This window comes from Aulostomus chinensis, chromosome 17, assembly GCF_037954235.1.
Source record: "Aulostomus chinensis isolate RoL2024-O1b breed Wild chromosome 17, RoL_Achi_v1.0, whole genome shotgun sequence".
Taxonomy (NCBI): domain Eukaryota; kingdom Metazoa; phylum Chordata; class Actinopteri; order Syngnathiformes; family Aulostomidae; genus Aulostomus; species Aulostomus chinensis.
Genome location: NC_141336.1, coordinates 15,414,560 through 15,439,446, shown reverse-complemented (window position 1 = coordinate 15,439,446; position 24,887 = coordinate 15,414,560). Strand labels below are relative to the sequence as shown.

At 42.0% G+C, this 24,887-nt stretch overlaps 2 protein-coding genes across 6 annotated transcripts in view; both read right to left on the bottom strand.

Annotated features, from left to right (window-relative positions):
• qkia (QKI, KH domain containing, RNA binding a) overlaps positions 1 to 19,922 on the bottom strand; it is a 79,272-nt gene extending 59,350 nt beyond the window's left edge. For all 4 annotated transcript variants that reach the window (XM_086182178.1, XM_086182177.1, XM_086182180.1 and 1 more), the window contains exon 1: positions 19,500 to 19,922. In XM_086182178.1, the coding sequence (XP_086038304.1) occupies positions 19,500 to 19,644 (145 nt within the window). In that variant the 5' untranslated portion in view covers positions 19,645 to 19,922. The remainder of the gene's footprint in view (positions 1 to 19,499) is intronic.
• Positions 19,923 to 23,685: 3,763 nt separating this feature from the next.
• pacrg (PARK2 co-regulated) overlaps positions 23,686 to 24,887 on the bottom strand; it is a 154,781-nt gene continuing 153,579 nt past the window's right edge. For both annotated transcript variants that reach the window (XR_015109855.1, XR_015109856.1), the window contains exon 7: positions 23,686 to 24,677. The gene's annotated coding sequence lies outside the window, so the exon portion shown is untranslated. The remainder of the gene's footprint in view (positions 24,678 to 24,887) is intronic.

The following is a 24,887-nucleotide window of genomic DNA, read 5'->3' as shown; positions in this document are numbered from 1 at the left end:
ATTTCTGTGACTTTTAAAGAATTTCTTAATTTTTGTGTGAGCACATAGCTCACCTTTCAAATTTAGGCCAGAAAACCAGCTTTGCACTAGTAACTCATCTGTTAAGTTCCTGAACCCTGACATGGAGTGGTAGTCCCCCAGACGGAGGGGTCTAAATGGCTCGAGGCAGAAATGACGGTGCGGTTAGGTGGCAGCCACAGGGAGCACTTGATGTTATGTGTCAGGGATTCTCCAATGGCATGCTGGGTAAAAAGCTCAAGAAGCAGGTCTTAAAGTGGAAAGGCCACTAAGTACAAGACTGGTTTCTCTTTCTCTCACACACACACACACACACACACACACACACACACACACACACACACACACACACTTCTGATGCGTAGCTAGCCAGCATAACAAGAAACTAAGGGATCCATTCTTTTATCCCTTCTTGTCTGGGAATGGACAGGTTTTTTTTTATTTATGCTTTGTTTTTTTGCATTTTACACCATAAAAGTGACACAAACTTAAAGTAGCAAAATCTCTGTGAGGCAAACATGATGGTGAAGAAATTGCATCAAATATATACAAGCTGCATGCACAAGAGTACATATGCACATTTATATCCCAGCCAACTACCCTCTGAAAGCAGCATGTTCCGCTCTCTGATCATTAATAATGAGGCTGAAGCAGCCTGAAAACACACGCAGATAACAACTTGCAACACTCAGCTATGGTTCAGCAATGCACAGAAATGTGAATGCCCCGATACAAACTTAACTGCATATAACATGTATAAAAGCAAACACCCGGCGAAACATGAATACACCCACATACCCTAGCTAATGAGCTTTTGTGTGTTTGCAGGAAAGGCTCCCCAGAGAGAGTGAACCCACAGAAAAAGAAAAAAAAGGGAAAAAAATACACTCCAAATGGAAAGAGGAGGAAAATCTGCCTCTACAAAATATCTGCTAAACAAACATGCAGGAAGCAGGCAGGAAATAGATCTTCACCTTTCTTCAAGCTTGCTTCACTAGCCACTGCCTCATTATAAGTCTAGTGACACAGCCACAAGAAAAACATAGATATCAGACACCAAGCTGATATCATATATCAACATCACACTGTATAGTTCTGTAAATACATTCATGCAATAGATCAATTCAGTATCTGTGTATTGTATTTAATGTCCACCTCTAGACAACAACAACTAAAAGCAGGGCTTCCTATACATCCTCTGTCCACCAGAGAGCACTGACAAGTTAAGTTTTCAAAAGTGAAATGTTCCAACTCAGTATAGATCTTGTCTACCATTAAACAAACAGCCAAAAACGGAAACAAACAAAGGCAATCCTGGTAGTTCCCATATGTGAATTTATGTGTGACGGGCCATCACAGTATCAACACTGACAGCCACATATTGATTTTCCTAATGGACCAATACCATTTAATTAGTGTCAAAACTCAAAATCCATTGGTTGCTTTAACATGTTGGTATCGGTCCAATGAGCAAAACTAGACTGGTATTTATGTTGGGACTTCTTTACTCAAGTCCATCTCCTTAGAATGGTGGTGATGAAACAATGTAGTGAATAAAGGATTTATGGGTTTTTCAAAATATTTTAGATATAAAGTGAAATGTTACATGTGTTTTTCCAGAATGTGTAAATTGTAAATATATTAAAAAAAAATGTTTCTTGGAGATGTCTGTTCAATCAGCCAAATCCATTGTAAAGTACTGGTAATGGTATGTTGGATATTTGCATGCTATCTGTAAATTGAGAACCATCCGCATCAGACATTCTTTGCACCGATGCCTTGTGTGATGCAGATACTGGATGAACTCCTCCAGTGTGATGATAAACAGAGAATGAAGTCGCTGCTGTCAATCTGTAGCACAAAACTATCAAATGGAATATTCCTTTCTCTGTCTTTAAATGCAGGCTTATTACGACTATAGATGTTGACATATTAATGTTCTGAAAGACGAACTGGATTGCATGGATCATGGAGCTACTCTCCAAGCATGACAAAAGCTTCTAGCCAGCAGGAGATATTATGTTTCACATGAACTCAAATGGCTCCAAATATTGACAAAATATGAAAGAGCAGTCAGACATCAATTGAATTCAACAGAATCATTCACTTTTTCTTGATAAATACTGAGAGGACAGATACCCCACCCCTCCTCTCTTCTCCTCTGACTGAACCCCAGTGAATATGTATTCTAAGAGCAAAATGCATAAACGTGGTGATGGCCAAAACCAGCAATCAACAAAGCCATTAATCATAATCGGAGGTAAATGCAGCGTACTCCGAGGCTGTCATCGTGACAGCATGCAGGAACTAGGAGAAGTGCCAAGCTGAATGTGGCTTTTTGTGGCTGCTGGCAGCAACAGTGACTATGTGCTATAGGAATGTGTCATAGCATGTTGGTGAAGTGATTTAACAAAGCAAACAGACAGCGCAGACAAGGAGAGAAAAAAACCACAGGACAGGTAGGGCTGAGGAGAGGCAAATATAACAGTACAGCGAGGTTTGGCCATCTCTGGGTTATTTAGCAATTGATGCATTAACTTTTTTTTTTTTTTATCTATGGCTATACCACTGCTACTTTTAAAGCACAACATGTTTGAATAATTAAAACTCATACATGAATTGGCCATATATCACTTGGCAGGACATTAAATTTCTTGACAGTGGTCTATTAAGAGTATTCTCTTGTAACTGAAATAACGACAATTCAATTGATGAAAAACGAAATGCCATCATTATAATTAACACCACTGAAAATTGTGTGTAAATGTGAAAAAAGGCCATTGGTTGAATGTTAATAGTGCACCCACTGCACACATCTAGCAACACCAAGGTACAATAATTTCACAAGCAGGGGAAAATATAAAAACAAGAAAACACTAATTTTCTGTTTGTTTTTAAATATTAAATCTTGATGAGTATCTTTAAGTCTGAATGACATTTTGTATGAACTGATCTTACTGTCACAAATAGTTTGAGGGGAATTTGACAAAAATATTGTTAATCTGAAATCATAAGTGTGACAAACTGATGTGTGTGCTAATGTATTTCGAACATCAACATCAGTCTGTATCCACACTAGCTATCCCAGCTGAAGCTTGACACTGAAATGGGCGTTTTAGACCGTATCTGCAGAGTTAATAAGACCTCAGACTAAAATTAGAACAAGAGATCATCACATTTGATGATGTGGAACTGAGAAAGGGAGGGGGGTGGTGGTTCTGGCAGTTCAATGAGCTGTAGACTCACTCAGTGGGGTCTGCCATAGAGTGAGGTGAAACTGGCGGGGCAGGCTGGCTCAGTGCTGAGCCATAATGGCATACTCTTAATGGCTGCCGCAAGAGGTGATGTTCATTACTCTCCACGTGGGAGGACGTTCGACAGGATCCTGGGGTGAATGCGCACTTTCACTTGAAAGAGGCACCCCAGGGTGAATGAGTGGGGAAAGAAGAGGCTTTCTTTCCTTCTCACACTCACACACACACACACACACACACACACACACACACACACACACACACACACACACACACACACACACACACACACACACACACACACAGAGGAAAGTATGGAGGTTCACAGAATGCTAAGTCTACTTCTCTGTTTCATAATTCTACTAATTATTCAGCAATTGTGCTAAAAAAACATGCAGCTGAAGCAATAGTTGTGTGTTAATACATCCCCAGTTCACCTTTTAAAGTGGCCCAATAGCCTAGCTCAGCTGAAAAAGCCAAGCTAATGCACACAAATGCCAACTCAGGCTCCCTCTGAAATACCAAGCAAAGGTAGCTATTTTAATGCTGCTTTTGCCATCTGAAAGGATAACGATATGTAGCGTTACATTAGGGGCCACAGCAACGGTCATTTAACAGCCTGGCTTTAAGAGTGAAGCCTCAGAGGCTGAAAATGGTTTCATAAATTTGAAGTGAAAAGGAAAAAAAAGAAAGAAAGAAAGGAAATGCCTTCGTTGCTTGCTTCAACTGAGCTAAAAGGAGGAAGCCCACCTTTTACTACTGCGAGAGCTGTGTGTGTGTGTGTGTGCGCGTGTGCTTGCTTCTATGAATACTAAATACAAGGCTAAATTATGACAGGAGCAGTCAGAAGCAGCAGCTTAATTATTATGAAAACAAACACACACTCAAAAGCATGAACCAAGGCATGCACACACAGGCAACTTAAAAAAAGGCAACTGATTGTTGATTTCTCTGCATTTCGTGGGAACTCATTTCACAGACTTTACCTGCCAGTTAAATCAGACAAAGAAGCGCAAGACTGAAGCTTTGTGCTGCTCCTAAAGAATCCCATTCTTGTTTTACTTCAAAAAATTTAAACTGTAATTTCAGCATTGTTTTGATCAGAGTAAAAGCATTGGATAGGCGTATGCACTGAGGCATACAAACAAACTTTCATTCTTACTTCCACAGACACACACAAACACAAAACAATGCAAGGGATACTATGTAAAGCACAGGATGCTGCTTTGAGCCCATCCAAGATGTGAGTGCATGTGATAAGGACAAGGAAGAATAACAGGATGAAGAATCAGGATGCATGCTGACGGGATGTGTTGATAAGTGCTGAGTGGGAACACAACCTTTAGTCTCATTTTGTGGTAAATGATACTCACAAAATCATGTTCTCCTACTTGGGAGAAAAGGGGCTAGTCTCTTCTACCCACTACCTGGACTGACTCATGTTAGGACTCAAGCAGACTTTACCACCTAGGGGTAACACTAAGTTAGACCGGATCATTTTGTGAGGTAAAATTTCTCAAAATGCTGATCACTATTTATTTAATAACTGTATCTTGATTGTCTCCACCCTTGCACACAGCTGCTCCGTTCGTCATGCAACAATGGCCGGAAAGGTCCAGCTGTCAGAAGAGGAAACGAGAGGGGAAGAGGGAGGAAGGAAAGCCTTTAACTGTCAATGTGACTGGGGAAGATAACACGCACTGTGCTTCCTGTCCCCACCCCTGTAACTAAGGAGACAACTGTGCTCACAGCCAATAGGGAAATGAGAGGGAGGCTCGCACTTTAAAAAGATATCTGATTTTGTGAATCTGATCTGATCTCCATCTCTGACTTCTAATCCAAAGGGATGATTTTTGCTTCAAAACAATCTGGATCTGCCGCCATGCATTTGAAGGGATTGTAAAGTCTGATGAAAATGAAATAGATGGCAACTTCAGAAGGGTTTTCCCTGGATTTGAGACAAAAGGTGGTAAAGGCTAGAGAACATACATGGTATTTGCAGCGTAAATGGCTCTTGACGTCATCTTTTTAGTGTTGTGCTCTTAGATTTAAAAAAAGAGAAACATCACAATTTGATGAAACAGTCCACAGGGATTTAAAACTCATACTAAGAGGGAAAAATAATGGCAGATAAAAGGTTGCAACAAATGTCAGTGTTTATTGTAGCATCAAGGATCAACTGGGAAAAAACAAGTTGAAGTTTTTTTTCCCTCTCCATTCCACTCTTGGCTGTAAGCGTTTTTTTTTAAATAAAAATTTAAGATCCTTACAGTCAGATGTGTCTTGATGATCCATCCACAACCCCCTGCAATACACATTTACTGATGTAATTTGAAAGTGTTTTATTTTGTCATGAGGGGGCACTCTGGGTTCATTTTTGTAGGTTTCTTTGAAAAACTGCAAGACTTCAAAAGCCCGCAGACAGCTGAAATAACCGAGAGAAAAACATGCACCCGGATTTAGGTGCTACTTTTCCATGCTGGTGTTTGATTTTGGAACTCGACACCAGGGTGTTATGTTCATTTTTCAACAGCTGCCATCACTCTGTACTTGGAGCATCAATTGCTTGTCTGTCCGACATAAGAGAGGGATCCCTCCTCACTGGCTCCAACCTCTGCCTTTTCCTCCCACTAAATGGAGTTTTTGAGCAGTAGTCTTAAGCAAGGGACAGGTCTAAAACTTTATAGGGTTCGATTCCTACTGTGGACTTTACAAATGTTGAGTCGTTTACAATCTTAAAGCTAAAATCAAAGATATGTATTAAATTCACAATAACCATGAATGCTGTTTCAAAGGAGTGTATGGTTGGCTTTCATCAATGAAAGATAAATAATCAAATAGGTCGGGAAAGCTCCTATCATGTTTAAGAAGAAGCTATTTGGGAGATTATTTTCAAAGAGAAGGTGTGGCAGGAGCTCCATTTGATCAATAAATGATTGGTAAATCTTTTTTTTATCATTGAAGTTTTAATTCTTTAACCATATATAAACAGACCTTATTACTTTTAGTTATAAGACGTCTAAAGGCCTGTGATAAATACCTTCATACAAAACAACCAAAGCAGATATTCAATGCTTACACTGATATCAATGCAGCCAATTACATCATCACAGTGTCACAATCAAGAAAGCAGTCCCATGACCTCTTAAAGTTCTCAACATCACCATTGATCTTAGCCAGCATGTGTTCATACGATACAATCTCTAATATTAATTCCATCCAGTTTTTAATATCTGGAGAGGATGTACTTTTCCACAGTGTGAGGATCACTGTGGCAGCCATGACTACTCCTACCTTTATCACTGCAAGGTCATATTTTGATATATGGGGCATTTCTGTTCGGACTCCCAGTAGGCATAATCTTTACATCACAAAGTGATTTTGCTGAGGAACAGATGGGGGGGGGGGGGGTAGAACTGGTTTGATAGTTTAGGGAATGACAGAATGAGGAACAACTACATTCGTCTCCGCCTTCATTATCAGGGAATGAGGTCACTCGATTACAACATGAAAGCTTTGATGTCACAAAACATAGAATTAGACAGAGTGACAAACACCTTCCAGAATGTTTTGCTTTTAGTTTGTGAGTCTTCAGTTGTTTTTCACTCAGTTTTTCTGGATTCTGTGTACATGTGTGTGTTTACCAACTGCTTTTCCATCCCTCCTCACACGGCCTACTATCTTTAAGCGCCAGTCAACCACTTGCGGGTCCTTGAGACCAAAAACGAAAGCTCACTTAACAGCTGCTGTTGTGTCTTCATAGCCTGATGTCATTGTTCCAGGACCTGAGTTTTACCACTTTGAAAGCCTAATCTTACAAATACCGAACCTTGTGTGACTGCAGGAGCTCATTTAAAAAAGAAATACCTTAATTTACTTATTATTACAGTGTTGATTTGGTCATGGAATCATAGAAATTCAGTGGTATTTTGTGCGACTTTGATATGAGGGGGTCAATGAAGGGGGAGTATACGAGAAAAAAGAGGAGCCTTCTTGCTGCCTCAACTCATTAACCAAGCTTAAGCTTTTAAACATTGATCTGCCTCAAAGCACTGTGGTGTGGGGGGTATAAATGTGCACATCGCCGCAGCCAGTGGGTGCAGACATGACGTTCTCTACCAGCATTTAAGTCTAGAAGTTCAGTGTCAAGAACCATGAGCATGCTGGGATCCTGGGCGCAGACAGTGAGAGCTGGGCTGATGCAAACTGACAGACCACGTTGTGGGCCTTTAATGTCACCGCTGGTCCTCACATGAAAGAGGCAACAGGGCCTTGAGGGTGAATATCGGCTACACATTCAAGTAGTAAGGGAAGTTGCAAAGAGAAAACAAATGAAAAAAGAGAACATAATGTAATGTAACCAAATCATGGACGGGTAGGGGACGAGAGAGTGAACAGACAGAGGGGAAAAGAGGGTGACATGAGCTCTGGAGTGACTCTGCTAAAATAAATGGGAAAAAAACAAAGCCAGGAAAAATGAGTCATTCCCTTGGGAGAGTGGATACCGATTTTCTTCTTTGGAAAACATAATAATGGAACACTACTCAAGTCAAGCAGTACAATATCTATCGCTTACTCTAAAACAAATATCTATCGCTTAGTCTAAAACAAATGGAATACAGCATGAACAAATGAGAGGGATGCATGTTGTTTTAGAAAGAATGGGGAAGATATGAAGGAGCAAGGGAAGCAAACTGCATGTGTGAGTCCAGGGTGCCAACAGGAAAAAGGATTATATACATGGTGATGAGGAAGGAGGGGCGGAGATGGAGCTGAGCTCTGGTTCATCAAAAGTGTCAGACACTCGATAAAAATAAGGCTGCAGGAAGAGCGCCCTTCACCAACAGCCTAAACACACGTCAGTCAAATACACTCCAGGAGTAGGTGAGATGGGGGGTGGGGGTGGGGTAGGAGACATATTAGAGGGGACAGCACGAGAAGTCTTAAGACAAGTCCAGAGACTACGCTTCACCTTTAGGTGTTAACAACAGCTGGCACCTTGACGCCTGGCTCAGCCCTGCACCTGTCTCTGCCGTGCACACCATCAAACCCAGGCTACCTTTACCCTTCCAGAAAGCACTGCTAACTTTTACAAGTTGTTTAATTAGCTGACACAGAGGAGATGATCATAAACATGTATCCGCTTTTTTTTTTTTTTTTTAAATGCAAAGATAGCAGAATTAAATTACTTCATCTTAAAAATCATATGAGTAGTCCTCGTCAATGAGCTTGCCCCAACATGTCTTGTAAGAAAATAGACCAGACAGACGAGAGTAGCAGTAATCTTACTCCATGTAACTAATTTGAGGGCTACATACCTCTGCGATGACACTGGACCGACATGGGTGACGTTGAGACAACAGGTAGGTAAGTTCACATCTGACCACATTTGGAACTGTTAAACAATGAGTGAAAATGACCCAACATGCACAGCGGTAATTGTATTCCTCACCTCCCCCTGTGATGTTCTGTTCTGTAATGGGGCCTAGTTATGGGGCTGACGGGCCAAATATATATATATGAAAATGAAACAGCAACATCCACATAACATTATAGGAATTGACATATAGTCTAGTTTTGCACAATTTACCCCAGAGTACTTCAAAGATTGCACACTCCCTATATCACAGCTGCTCATGTTAAATTCAGTGAAGTACATTCCAACACGTATAATGAACCGAGTGAGAAATGTAAAAATGCACGGGTGTATTGAGCTTCTTTGACAGACAGCACTTGTGTTCATACATCTGTGTGAACTGGTGATAGGAATGACCCAGTGTGTGCATGTGTGTGTGTCTGGCCTATTAAAGGACAAAAAGCCATTGTGTACCCTTAGCTGAGGGGAGGAAGGCAGAGACAGAGGGGTGGCGTGTGGAGCTGAGGGAGGGGTCAGCGACCTTCCTCTGGGCCAACCAGATGACCTCATTCACAACACATAGGAATTCACTGTCTCTCTCACCCCCAACACTGTTCTTTATCATACTCACTATCCTTCCCTTGCCTGGCTCACTTTTTCCTTTTGGCGAAAACAATCAATCAAGTGAGCAGGGACACAGCTCAACCTAATGTGCCCTTTGTGGCAAAGATGGAGCATTCTTCCCAACAGTTAACTGTGTGTTCTTATGCCTGGCTTTGCGTTACACACATGGTGATAAAATGGCTCTTAGTTTCCCAATTGTTTCAAAAATTAAAGCCTAATGTCATCAAATCAGTCATTTTCTTCTTTGCAATCTCCCAATCACTGCTCTAATCAAATGGAGACAGACTTTAGCCTCACCACAAACCTACAACACTCAACATACACAGACTGTTGTGTGCCTCTGCTAGCAGTTTGGAGGGGTGTAAAAAGAGCCAACACTCTGGAACCAATGTCAAAATTCAATGTCAATGCCAAAACTCAGTAAACATGACAAGGGTAAACTGAAAGTATCAAAGTACATGCAGACACAGAGGGGGAAAAGTGACAAGCCCTGGGCTATATACCAACAAGCGTAGAAAAAATTAAAATATGAATTATACAACGGCCACACACAGAGCAAGTCCTCTAATGACATCGGTCAAAGTGGTTATGATTCTGAAACTGTCTAAACATCACATTATTTGTTTCAACACAGTATAAAATAGCATTGTGTCGATGACATGTCTTCTCTAAAGCGGGGTCTGTCCGTTATTTCTTCCTTTATTGCTGAAACATGATCTCATACAATGTTTCCCAATTTACTAGTGGCGACCTGCAACAACATCAACATTGACTGGCACATATTGATATTCTGTTTTTACTTTTTTAAATAGGTAAACACATATTTCATTGAAGAGCTGAGCACAATGAATTGATTCACACAGCTTCCTGCCCTGTCTCTCGCTCTCTCTCACACACACAAACACACTCCCAACTGATGTGGGCACGCTGTCCGCAAGCAGTCTGCCCTATCGGGCAGACGGCTGCTGTTAAATACAGCCATGTAGCACATGAAAATCTAGTGAGGCCGTGTCATGACATGTGACTGTATCATTGAGACAGAGATCACATTCAGGCGATAAAACCATTGCTGACAGAGGGGACTGAACCTGTGTGAGAAAAGTTGCTGTGTGAGAAATCTGTGCACACTTCCTTCAAGATATGAGTAACATTAGCCTGCCCGTGGGGGGGGGGGGGGGGGGGGGGCTGGCACAGCTGTTAGATGTGCCATGAACATGAATACCTGCAGTGAGGAGTAAGCTCTTTTACAAATATCTTTACCTTTAAAACACTTTGCATTCTGACATGATAGCTTTGAGGTTACCGCACTTCCCTCTGCTGCCAAATTCCCCTAAAATTCATCATGTGATCGAAGCTGTTACAGTATCTTTAAACTAGACCTCATGAATAATTCTACTGCATGCACCAAACCAAATAATAAAGAACAATAACAGTGCAACAATCCAGCACAGGATGAAGTTAAAAAGTCCAGGTCTAACGTCAGTAGTCAATTTTTCTATAATAAATGTACTGTGTGGACGGACCTACTACAATTTTTTTAAAATTAAATCTTAAAGTTTAGGATCTCAGAATCACCAATAAAATATGCCTGATTATCCAGACCAAGTAAAATGCCATGCTCTGCTTACAAAGTGAGATTTTTTATGCACTGGTTTACAGAGGCTCCTCAAAGCAGCATCCACTCTTTGTTCTAAAGCAGGGCTGCCTAATGGGGGACACAGCCAATGGTTAGTTATCACCCGATATCGAGAAGAAAAAAAAACAATAAAAAAATAATAATTGAATAAAACAAACAAATAATAAAAACAGCAGAATATTATCAAATCAGTTCATGCTGTCCTATCTTTTTTTAAAGGTAAAAATGTTCTGAGGTTTTTTTTTTCTGACAGGCAGCAGAATGATGCCTGGTGGCAAGCTGTATAAAAAAACAAATGAAAAGGCAAAGAAAATGGCATACAGACAAAGGTATTTCAACTCCGAAGTATAGTATGTGTTTATATTTGGCTTGCGGCCCACCATTTAGTTGGAGCTTTGGCCCGGCGAGAGAAAAAGTTTGTGCAGCTCTGCTCTCAAGGCTTTAGTCTTGCGATTCATCAGTTCATTGTAAGGTGATGGTGTAAACATGTGGTGCAAAATGTGGTGAAACCTCGCAGTGACACCAGCGTTACTCTCCCAGCTTTGCCTTCAGGCTGTCAGCCTGCCGTCTCATGCTGAGTCACTGCCAGTCCAGGAGGACTGTGAGCGCTGAATGAGCATCTAACTGTATGTCATGTTTTGGATCTGTATGCACTGTGCATTTATTCAGTAGAACAAGATGAAAAAAAATTTCCTGGATGCTGAACAACACTGGTCTTTAATAGGTGATTTAGCAGCACTGTGCCCTAACCAGGATCCAAGGCAGGAAAAAGTATTTACTTTTGTTTGCAACACTAGTGACAATAGTTCTTTTGGCACCAGTCTGTTCTCCTCAGCGCTGAAAAACTATCCCAAGGTGGCAGCCCAACACATGCTCGAAAGATTTTCACACACTTTGTCAATTTGATTCAAAGCAACACCAGGGAAATCTAAAGGGACAACACAAAGACATCATCTGCATTCACGATACAAAGCCTGTCGAGCAGAGACTGCCCTAGGTAAAATAACAAAAGCAAAGGAAAAAAAATAACACCATGATTGTCAAGCAGTGGTGGTATTGAGAGGAACAACAACATTATGGTTTCATTTGTGACAACTAGACATTGAAAAGCAGCTTGTGTCAAGATGTGTCAAAGACAATGATACTGTTGCAGCTGGAGAGTCTAAATGAACAGACTGCAACGTGGGAGGTTAATGCAAGAGTGCATAAAACTTAGAGCTGGATGTGGTGGAGAAAATGCCAGGGTGCAAGTTCTGATTAAAGCAAATGTTATAGTAAACACAATAAACACAGACTAGGAAACAAATATTTGATTAATGTTGAAACTGGATAATGGCCACCATATTCTGAACTATCATCAAATAGAAAAAAGCAAGAATGAGCTCCCTGATCAGTCCAAAATGGACTTGCAAACGTGTAAGGAATGTGTTGAAGCCATAGAGCTTCAGAGAAGCAGCAGCTGCCAGTAGTTTAGGTTCCCAGCTCTTCATATTTGATGGCAGAAAGCTTTAGAGGAATCAACACTTGGCATTTTGTGGCCCTTAGGGAAGGTTATGGCAGCACCGCCTGCTCTTGCCAGGCCTCACAGAAAAAAACACAGGCTGCTAAGGACAGGTAAATTATTCATCTTTGATTTATCAGCCAGCTTGCAACTAGCGAGAAACCAAAGCAAAGGCTGCAAACCACAGGCGGACTGATCCCCAGGAACATTTCAAAGGAGGTTGGGACATGCAAGCACTGACTATTGGAGAGTTTGGACCAAGATTAAGGATGACTTTTTGCAAATATTAACAGTGAAATAAAAAAAAAAAACCTGTGAGGGTTTAGGAAAACATTACTGGACTTTAATGTTTTCAAAGTAGAATGGAGCATTCCATTACCAACCGTGACATGAACCACTGAATCTCTACATATTTTAAAGCAAAGTCGGGGTCCGCGTGCCTCACTGGATCGCATTCACTTCAACTTGAGCTAAGATACACTATGAGAGCGTGTGTGTGGGGAAAACAAACACCAAGCTGGAGGTTAAGTGCTCTGACTGTGCTCCCGGTAAAATTCCTGAGCTGGCTGCCAACGCTTGCTTGCCATTCCTCCTCTGAAAGGAGAGAGAAAATTTGTGTTGAGGGTGAGTGAGAGTGAAACAGAGAGAGCATTCAGTGAATTTTTTTCCTGCCTCTTCTGATGATAAAATGTAGGAGACAGGAAACTGTGACAAATAATGCTGGTATGATTCCTAACATACCTGATTATTAGACACTTTTTTAAGTTCAGTGCGGATTACAAAACGAAGACAAAGTGAGAAACTGGGGTGGGGGGGGGGGGGCTGGGAGAGTTATTTGAAGCACTCAAAGAATGTAATAGGGTGGGGCCCGTACTTCTCAGAACTACTTCTCTGAGAAAGAAAGAAAAAAGTGTGTGCTCCATATCCACACAAACCTGTGGAGGAGGGACAGGATGAGAGATGATTCATTATGCAATCTAAATTAGTCAAAAGAATGCTGAGCGACAGAGCCACCTCTGTGGGAGAGGGTAAAAGCAGAGCAGGCTTCTTGTGTAGTCACCACAGCAATAAGACAGCTTCCCCCTCCTCCTCCCTGTCTGTCTGAAGGGAAAGAAAAAACAAACCACCGGCTTGTCTTCTCTGTAGTCCTTTCCTGTCTTGAACATTTTCTTTTCTCATAGATGAGACACAAATAAAATGATGAGGAAAAAGGAAAGAGTGTCGCACTACAGTCATTGGGAGGATCCAAGTTTCGATAAAAAGAGTATCCTCCTCTTTAACACCTCTTATCACCATATGTTTAACGCCTACAGACAATCGTGAACTGTGAGAAAATAAAGAGAACTTCAAGGAAATGTGCACTCTGCATCTGGATACCCTGTAGTTCACTGTTAAATTTAACAGCATCGCGCTGGCTTGAAGACTTGAGGGTGAGAAGAGGTAAGGAGCCTCTAAGCAATGCATTGTCTTAACAGCCGGCAGTAATAGAAGAGAAGACACTTAGTTAGTTTTGGTGGCAGCAAGCCAGATAGTCAGCCAGACAGTCGGGGTAGGGCACAGAGACAGGAGGCCAAGCAGAGGCAGCAGAGATAAGGAGGCCCAACACTCACAGGATTGAGGCCTGAGATAAGAAGCCACAGCTGATGTTGGATGAGCAAGAGGGGGCTGAGTTTGCAGCCTGAACAGGGGCAGCAGCTCGCCACGATACTGTGGTACAGCTACTGAGTAGAGCATGCTATGCAGAGGCATGTCAGAAGACAGGCAGGCAAGGCAATGTTAGGTCATGCCTCAACCCTCACACCCCACCCTGTCAGACAAATGCCACTACCTAATTTATTACCACATGAGGAAAATGGACTGCGTGGAGGCAAGAGGAGCTAAGGGAGCAACACATCTCAAAACTTCCGATTCCACTTTTCTTGCCGGTGAAGACAGCTCACTAAACCAGCTCCGCTCGGTTAATTAAATTCCAGCTTATAAGAGGTGATGAGAGGAGGAGAGGATGTGGGGAGCAGAGAAAAGAGTTTGCAGGGGAAATACAACAAGTTTTAACTTGTGACAATGACACAGACAAAGCAGCCCCCCGATTCATGGAATCAGTCAGTCTTTATCTATGTCTCAAGCAGCTCTCAGCCTAAGTAGTGCTCTGTCCTGTTCGATGTCAAATTGATTGTATGTCAGAGGTTAGTGCAGGTAGCATCTTGTGTCAAAAAAAAAGGGTAAATCTACAGTTGGAGAACGAGGTAATGCAACTGCCAAGAAGAAAAAACAGGAGAATCATATGGGCTGATGACAGAAAGTGACAGGTTGGATTCAGATAGAAAACCAACCAGTCTTCTAGCATTCTCCCATTTATCAAAATCTGTTCTCTAAACAGCCATTCCCAAAGGACTGGATTCACACAAAGACTCCATCGTGGACAGTAGACGGTTCGTCCTCCAAGCGCTGACAGCTCTCTTGGGAATGTCCTGTTAATGCTCAACTCACAAAGACAAACAAGCAGGCACAAAACTGTAGCTGCAAAAGGGAGCAAGTGGCACAGTGCGCCACATTGCTCTGCAGCACATTTTGCAATGGAACAACAGGGCCATTTAATCTATTAGACAAACAAAGCTCCAAAAGAAGCCTGCTGGGAAAGGTAACTGGAGCTTTGAATAAATGCTTTAAAATCAATCTGACTATGCTGCTCCTCAAAGGAAAATGAGCCAGAAGACATACGTCACACAAAAAGGAAAACACATCCTCCCATCCTCCTAGTATGCTCCGCTAAACTACAACAGTGCCTGCGCTCCGCTACAAGACTACATCTCTAGATGTTATATGGGCTGTCTCCTCCTGCCAAGAGAAAATATAGCAATTTGAAGCTGCTTGTTGGCTGGCAGATCGTAAAGAGAAATAAAAAAAAACTCCATAGCAGGTGTCACCTCAGGGAGATGAACAACTGCAACGCAGGGGAATTTCAAAAGGGGCCAGTCAATCAGCTAGAGTGACCTTGAGGGACTACATACATATTGGGAGCGTACTGCATGTGCATGGACAGGCGTCCACTGAAGCAGAGTGGGAGCAACTCACAGGGGTGGTGTCAGCTTTCCTCCACCCTGGAAACAGCTGTGTAGACATGCACAAAAAATTGGGTGGGTGGGGGAGGCATGCAGCTGTCGACTGGGCATACCTTTGAGACTGACAATTTAGAATTTATAAAGTGTGTTAAGAATGAAGCTTTCACCGGTTTGATTTTTGCTCTCGTGTGCCAAAATCTGACACTATGGGTGTTTTAGTGGCGCACTATCTGCACTTAGACAATGGTGTATCAGTAAGAAACCAGGACAAACAATGGCTGAATGTGTTATTGACAGACTAGGACTTGGCTTGTTTCTCCCTTTTGATAATGCTACATGAGTTCACAATTGTTGTACGTTTGCTTCAGCATCACTGCCTTCTCAAGTAGTGACTGTTCTACTCTCAAGACGCCTGCTTTCAATAAGACATAAGTGACTGAGAGGTTTACCAGCCACACACTGAGAGGAAAACTACAAAGACTCCCCCAAAAGGTCCACACTCAAATGTAATTCACACCACAAGATGCTGATTCTCAGCTGGAGTCTGTTCTGTCTGCCCGGAAGTTCCGATGGAGTGTGATGTTTACCGTTACTCCTTTTATAACCAATTCATAGACATATAAACACATTTCACACACAAATATCGACCACAAACTCTGCTTCTGGAATGGCAGCAATCTGACTTGATAGACTACCATTACAACTACACATTAAAAATAACACACTTGACAACATTTTATGAGAAATAAGCAGAGGGGAATTATTAACTAGAACGCCAGTTAGTGCCACCCGTGTCCTTTTCTCTGTTTTGAATCCTAAAAAGTGCTTAAAATGAACAGCGCTGATGATTTCACCATAGCTGGGGTCAGTTTACACCTGTACGGGATATGGAGGGAGGAGGAGGTTGGGCCTGAATATCACACCATACTGTCCAAAGGTTCCAGAAAGCCAAACGGCCCCCTAACAGGAACCAGACAGTCAGACAGGCCTCCTCTGCACTGGGTCGCCTTTCATCACACACACATGCAATTTTTGGCGACGGGGTAATGTTTGGGCTGGTGCTGTGGAAACCCTAGTAAACCTTAAAGACTTGTGCGGTTTGAGGAGAGTGAAACAGAGTTGCAAGTGTCCCCGTCGTAATTTCTTAAACCAAGAGGAGGAAAACACTTAATCCGGTTTTTATCTGCAAGGCTCTGTATAAAAGCATCATAAATGTCCTGGATTACAGGATTGAGTTCTGAACCTCTAATGTCCCAGCACCTCAGAAGATTGCAATGTGGTGGTAAAAATCATTTTCACCTTCTTTTATTTTTTGACTCCAACTTTACAACAAAATCGAATAAATAGAATCTGTTATTCAAAATTATAAAACTGCAATATGTAAACAACCCCCTTCAAATAAATTACTGATAAAAAAAATCTACACTCCCCCAAGTCCAGAGAAGATTTAAACACTATTTTCCTTTTTCTCTTTTTGCAAGACCCTGAATTGTATTGTGCTATACGGTGTAGGTTAGATTCACTTTAAAAGAAAATAACAATAGCTCTTCTGCGGAAATGATTATTTAGGAAACTTAACAGCTGTTACTAATGCATTACAAAAAAACGCAACGCTAGAACAACAGCTCCCGCAAAAGAGGTTGGTTTCAGTGCTTTTGTCTACCTGCCTATCAGTCAGATGGATTACACAAAAATCTACTGAGCTGATTAACATGAAAATTGTTGCAGGGTGAACTACGGGACATGAGATAATCCATTAAATTTGGGGATAGATCCAGAAATTGCATTTGTAAGCAATTATTATGGTTTTGCTTGCACAATGCACTTCCTTTAACATTAAGAAGCACGGTTTTGTTTTTTTCAAAGCTTTCATTTAACTGAAGGTAAGTATTAAAATCTAGTCACTAATGTAACACTTCTGGAAATATAACCAGACACAAACAATTATTTCAGCTGCCAATGAACAAATGACACAAGGGTGGATTATTGGCATCCTCTGTACTTCTCTTAAAGAAATCATGTTTCTTTTGTTGTTCCTTACAATCAACAGGATTATAAAAAAGCTACCGGGATAGCTGCCCTGAAACCCAATGGAGCATGAGCCTGTAAAAATCTAGAAGTTTTCATTAATCTCTCAGGAAATAACACAACCTCAGAGAAGGTTTACGCTCTGTCTTAACTTAAGAGTTCATTCTGTTTTGAAGGCAGACATAGCCCTTCAGAATAAAAGCTGATTCAAGTTGGGAATGTATAAGAGAGAAAACGCTTTGTTGCCCATGTGGAAGTTAAACTGCTCAATTGATGTGCTTGGATCCCTTTACTGCTTCGAGGATTGGCAGGGTCACAACTATGTGTGCAGTGACACGGCAATGGGGAGTGGGAATGAGAAGGAAAGCGTGCCTGTTACCAGACTCTTCCCACTCTCGCTTTGAAAAACAAACGCATCATTCCATTTGAGGAAAATATGAAATTTTCATTTCTACAATGTAAATTTAATCACCTTCTATATCTGGGAAGTGGGGAGGAAATAAACTTAGTAATCAATGGAGTAAATCCTTGAATCTGCATATTGTGAGCTATTGCAACAAAATTCACAAGTAGCCTATTTCATTTAAGGATCTTGTTTTATGACATCACGTCTCAAGTGTAGTCAAGAGATTATTTCAATTGGTTTGTGCTGCAACAACCCACTTACAATATTATGTGACTTGTTTATCACTCATCTAAGAGCCAAAGAATCTTTGCAGACCGGTTTGGCAACTACATACTGCAGTACCTACTCTTCCAGACATGCAACTGAAACTAGGAGGCATCGACACAATGAATGTCTTCGTTTAGCCCGTGAAGAACACTTTCGTGAATACGTTGAGAGGAATCAATTACTTTTATTTTAAGTGTCATGGAGTCCAGACTTCACACACAGCATGAAGACAGCCTGCTAGGAGGCTGTGGCGCTCTCTAGTGTCCCCAGTTCGGTTACATAAACAGTGGCTCCAACCTACCGCTTACAACAGCTTATGTTATTGATACTATCAACAGAAATGACTAATAAGCTGCGTCTATCATAGCTCATGTGTGTACAAAATTGAGCCGACAAACACCGCCAACTCCAGTCTGTCTCCGACAAAACGGCGACGCAGTTGACGGTGTAGCGAGCTTGACTGGCTAAACACGACGATTGCGGCAGCAAAGGAAGGACATTTACTCTACAGAAACATAACCTCGCTTAAGATAATTAGTGTACGAGTGAGATAATACTTAGACGTTGAGTCTTTACATTTAAAAGTTGGACGGCTCCAATCTTCGCGCAACCCCAACCCCCCTTCCCTCCCTCCCTCCCCAGCACAACTCGCTGGCCATTGTTTGGGCAACAAGCACACACATTCCTCCGTGCTTTTAAGCTCGGCCGCTGGGCAACTACTAACACAGCCCTCGAACTAAAGTCTACGATTACACCTCTTGTTCTTGAAATTTGTCAAACACGCTGTAACAGTCGATTTAATCTTTATTTTAAAACGTACATAAGTTAAAAGCTGCCGTTTAGTGCCTGGCGAGTTCATTGGAACGCGCACACCCAGAGTCGCTAGCTTAAAATGTGGCTAGCCCGAGCTAAATTTGCTGGGGAACATGAGGAATCGGGGCCTTCCTAAATTAATGTACATGTAGACTAGTTTAAAACACGCTTTTTAAACACACATTGGGAGTACTTTTCTGTTACCATGTTAATGGCGTGTAGTTCTAGTGCTTCGAAGTGAGTGAGAGAAAGTTTTAGACTTGTCACAAAGTGTGGAAACAAACTAGCAACACAACTCTGAAAAAACATTTCACTGCTTCCTTGGTTCAAACAAACTGCTTGTGTCGTCTTTTTAGCGTGTGTGTGTCTATGTGTGTTTTGAGCACCGACCCTCTATAGACTTAATACCCCAGCAACATTCCGCAATATTGGGGTATCCATAGTCAATGTACGTCCGTGTCTTGCTAACGTTACGCAGCAGGGTCGCCCGGTGAAGCCGTGTCGAGGTTCCCCCTCCCCGGTGTTGCTGCCACTTACCTTCATCGAGAAGCCTCTCAAGGTGTGTGAAGATGCCGCAGAGATTTGGCAAACTGGTCATTAGCTTTTTCTCGTTTAATAATTGCATCAAATAGTCGGGACTCGGCCTCGGTCGCTCCTTCACTTCGACCTCTCCGACCATCATCTTTGCGGCGAGAGCGGAGAACAAACCACCGCGAAACACAGAATCCTCTTTTGTGAGAAGGAATTAAAAAAAAGGAAGAAAGAAAAAAAACTTGCGGCTCCGATCCCTCGCTTCCCTCCTCCGTGAGATAAGAAGACTCTGTAAACCCCCCCTGAAATCAGCTGTCGTGTGTTCTTGTTGTTTGAGTGGAGAGGGGCAAAAAAAGAAACCGTTATTTCCCTTCCAGAGACTCGTGCGCCGTACTCTCCTCAACACCGTGTGCGCTCGGGGATGTTCGATTCCACCACTGTAGGCGCGAGGGACTGTTCCAGCGGAGAGGATACGCCCCCTTCACCAACCATTGGTCAGCGTAGGTTTGTAAGACTAATAGGACACCCAATGAGCGTTGGCATCCGACCTCAAGAGGGCGGGGCCAGCGGGCTGGGACGGATGATTTACAGGAATAAGGACCAATGGTGTGCAGTGCGCAGGAATGCACATCATGCCCCTCAAAGTGTTGTCAACATAGAATGAATACTTCTCCATTTCATTACAAATATAAAAAAAAACACATTGGTTATAGTTCTCTTGAGATTTAAAATATCTTTTACTTCCTTAATATGATGTCTCTTGAGACCTCGTGACTATTACACAATAATTTCCCCCATTTTCGTCTATATTCCTCAGCCTCTATTTTCATGTAAAACTTAAAGAGGAGCTCAATAAATGAGTAAAACGTATGAACCATTAATATAAAGAAAATTCATAATCAAGCTATGTCGTATTATCTATTTTTACTGTATAAAAAAATTTTTTCTAAATTTTTATCTTATGATCATCATGTTTACTTGATATGCTTGATGTGTTTGCATGATTTCAAACTTGGTGTGTAATGTATATACATTTCTTCTTCAGTTATGCTAATTAACTAGCAGTGAAACTCAATTTAGAAGGATGGGTTGCCCCAGCAGTCATCAAGTCTGCTCTTCTTCATCATACAGATGCATTAACATGATTGCAATGCATTCACTCGTTTTTGTTTTGTTTTGTTTTGTTTCCAGGGAGATGATGATCCTCAGCACTTATCAAGAAATGACCTGTGTTGTTCTGTGATGGACTACACTTACTTGAATATGAGAGTTGTGCCACAAGTCAAATATGGCTGATTGTGAATTTCAGATGCGAGCGCCGAATTATGAGGGGAAAAAAAAAAATCAACATGTGCAGTCCATATCCTACATGACGGCCATTGTTACTCAAGACTTGTACATCTTGTTATCTGTCTTGGGGCCGATTGATCAATGCTGCAGTAATCAATAGAGCCTTTTCATTGTCCTGTCCTTGGGAGGACCTTTCCTCATATCCTCTGAAGATTAACATCCCTGATCAATGGGACACACACACACAAACTAGCTACCTCAAGCTTCTCACATACTGCCTATTGTGAAAATAAACCATAACCGGCCCGTTTTGGTTCAAACAGCTGTTGGCTGAGAGGGTCCCGGCTAAATCTGAGTCCTGATCTTGGCCCTTATTCAATTTTTCTGCATATCGCTCGCCCACTCACGTCTTTGTAAACGCAGTCTTCTCGCTGGTTGTATGAATGCTGGAACAGCTGCACTCTGACCTTCTGGATGCAGTTTGTCACCACTGTGTTGGAGGACAGAGGAGGAAGTCAAAGCGCGAACAAAAGTAGGCTTGTGTCTGTCTTTGGATACATTTAATTTGATTGGAATTGGACACCACACACTTACAGAGTACATAGATACAAAGGAGGAGGAGAGGTACAGTTGCATAGAAGGAACACACCAACTTTTGGGGCAGGTACACTTCCAGCCAGTCAAGAAGATAGACAACCTTCTCTCCTCATGCTGAATTCATTAGAGACCCACACACACCAGCTGGTTAGCTTAGCACAGTGAATGGTAGTGACTGGGAAGTATTAGCATATCTCAATCAAAAGTCATCAAATGAGACTTGTTGTTTTTTTTGCCCCAGAAGTAATCATCATCACCCTCTCTTTCAAAGTCAGCTATGATTAGTAGCAGTACAATCAGGCTTCTGAGGTGATGCACTGCGCAAATACGGTATAGCGGCAGTGTGCTTTGAGAAAAGTAGTTCCGTCATTGTGTGAATCTGAAATGACAACATGTAATTTCGTAGAGGCTGTTTTCCATCCATCGATTTTCTATACCGCTTATCCGTTAAGGATCCTGGGGGGGGGGGGGGGGGGTACCCTATCCCAGCTGACATTGGGCGAGAGGCAGGTAGGACGAGTCGCCAATCTGTCACAGGGCCATCAGGAGCAACTAGGGGCTCAGTATCTTGCTCAAGGATACTTCGACATGGTCACCGGGGGAAGTGAGGATTGAACCAGTGACCCTTCATTAGTGCAAAGCAAGCTAGTGGTCTGTCAGTCTCTGTTGGTCTCCATAATGGACGCAACAAGCTCTTCTTCTCGAGGGATGATGGCAAATAAGCAGCGTGTTTCTTGAACAATAATGCAACACATATTGTGTTACCCTGCACTTCAGCCAGTGTCTGCATACAGAATAGCGGCAGTGTGATATTGCTGTAATTACATGTATAACTGGGCTTCTTCGGGTGAGAGAATATCATCAAAAATAAAGTCATTTATTCTAAAATGGCTGCACTCCCCTCACTATTAACCGCATGAAAACATAAATAGCAAAGGTTTTCGCATGAAGGCTTCTCATTTGCACTTTCACAGGACATGTCATAAAGTATCTGTGCACTATCTTAAAGGCAGGATGATAAAACTTCCCTTTAAGATAAGTGACTTTGGTGGATAAGAGTGAATAGATCGGCAAAAGGGGAAAGATGAGAAACTCGACTTTTCATGTGACTTAGTGATAGCTGAATTGTTCTTGGTGTTTCTCTTTCCCTCCCTTATTCTTTGAATATTTAAGCAGAGGAAAAGTCACAGACTTATTGCATCAAAAAGAATCTGGCATTTAGTCTGTGCTTTGAAAATGGGTTTAGTTCTTATCTCTAATGGTGCGCATGGTAATTTGCACCTTTGCGTCTGAGTTGGGTCTCCTACGGAAGCTTGATATGTGAGTGAAATGGGGGGGGGGGGGGGGGGGGCAGCGTGAGACAGGCAGAACATACCTGAAAGTGTGAATGTGCGTGTGTGTGTCACAACCCGAGAGTAAACAGGAACGATATTAATCCCCCCTTTTGCTCCCCCTGCCTTTGTGTTTTCGTCATTTTTAATAACACGCTTTCTATTCAACAATTAATCCAATTAACAAGGATCCAGATAATTAATGAACATGCGTTTAGCCTCTTTTGAAGAAGAGGCTGTTAGCTCTCTCACAATGAGCTACGAGAGCGCCCTGGGTTTTAACTGAAAGTATGCTGATGGAGACAACGGGGGCCCTGAGTAGGGGCCTTGTAGCTGTAGCCTGCCTCCAGGGCCACTGCTGTGGGAAAGTGAGTGGAAGATGGCGGCTGTCGAGGCAAAGCTGTCTGAGATGACGGCTTGTGGCGCTGGAGGAGGCGAACAGAGGCCCACAGGCTCTGATAACAGGCACATATACAGAAAAGAACAGCAGCTCTCCTCTTTTGACTTACTAGTTTGGGAACTAGGGGGGGAAAGTGCTGGCAGAATCTGGGTCATTTACATTTTGAGGAAGGTCTGAGCACAGCACAACAGAAATAACAGTCCTTCTAGCAAACACAGCATATACAGAAAATATACAGAGGAATACATTGTGTACCTATTAATCATTTTAACTGATATCATAAGCATGGCATTAAAATATTCTTGCTGGTGTGCATGTGCTCAGACGCTGTTGCACTCACACTGTGTTTGTGTTCTTCTTGAGAGTACTGTATACAGTGCATATGTTTTTCTTCAATCACTCAAGCTGAGAATGGTAGATAATAGAGAGGGAGGGAAATGGAAATCAAAGTGAAGGCAGGAAATGTCTGGAGGACTGAAAATCAAATGCTTTTGTTGTCATATTAAGAGTCAACAAAGTTAAAGGCCTCTAAACCGTTTTGTGCGCACACATTGTATATGTCAATATTGCTTTGCCATTCAGACTTAAGGTTCAGGATTTTTTTGTTAGGAGTAAAATGCATTGCAATGCTATTTGAATTCATTTTTCTGAATGAGAGTTCTTTTTTGTGTGTGACACTGGTCTGTCCGGCTCAGACACTGGATGCTATAGGCTACTTAATAGCACTTAGCCGCTATTGCTGATGTGGTCGCCACTATTGACATCGTTGCATTTCATTCCAGACTCTCAATCTTGTCATTTTTGAGGATCAGCTGAAACATGTTTCTCTACGATTCAACCTTGTAAGCATACCTGCTTCGTCCGTTCCACCAAATCCTATAAACCTACACGCTTTCAATGTGGTCTGATCTCTGATGTTCTTCTTGGTGGTGAACTTTCTGTGGCAGCCATGTTGGATTATTAACTCTCACACAATCTGGCGGACACAAGTTTGAGCTGACATCCTCACTTCCTGTGGTAGCGATACTTGATAATAATTTTCATACAACCTTGACAGACTTTATGCACTGTGACTGTGTGTATGTGCAACACTTTTCATGCCAATTTCAAAAAGTCAGTGATGAGAAACTCCACACACACACAAACATACACACACTTTAAAGTCGTGGTTTGCAATGTCGTGTACCAATGTTTATTGTTGTATGACGTATTCTCATAATCTTGGTGGGGACACACCAAGAATAAATCTGATTACACACCGTTCCAGCAGATCTATACAGGGAGATGGCTTAGCTGTCATAAAATTTTACATTAATGCAAAAACTACTGCATCTTCATCAGAGTTGACTCCAGCAAATACATGGTTTTCTTCAAAACATAAAAGTATTTTAGAGCGGATATAAACTAACTATTTCGAAAGCAGCTGCTTCAGGGTGACGGCAACCTCCAGGAACCAAAACATCCATGTTGTTCTGCATTCCATTTGTCTGTGAGGGAGGGGCTGGCACAGGGGAGGGGGCAGGGCGACTTCTATCAGTGGTGCTAGATCTGTCACCTACATGCGGACTGGATCACAGCATTAAATCAGCGTATGACCTATACATGTATATTCCAAAAATTTTTTTTTTTGGGGGGGGGGGGCTTTTGTAGTTGTAGAATGATTGTGAATGTTCATAATGTGGAGCGAAAAAAAATCAATCTGAAGCAACAAGATTTCATTATTTGTTCCACTTCACTTTTGCCCCCCCCCCCCCGCTGTTTTTCACCATTCACTAT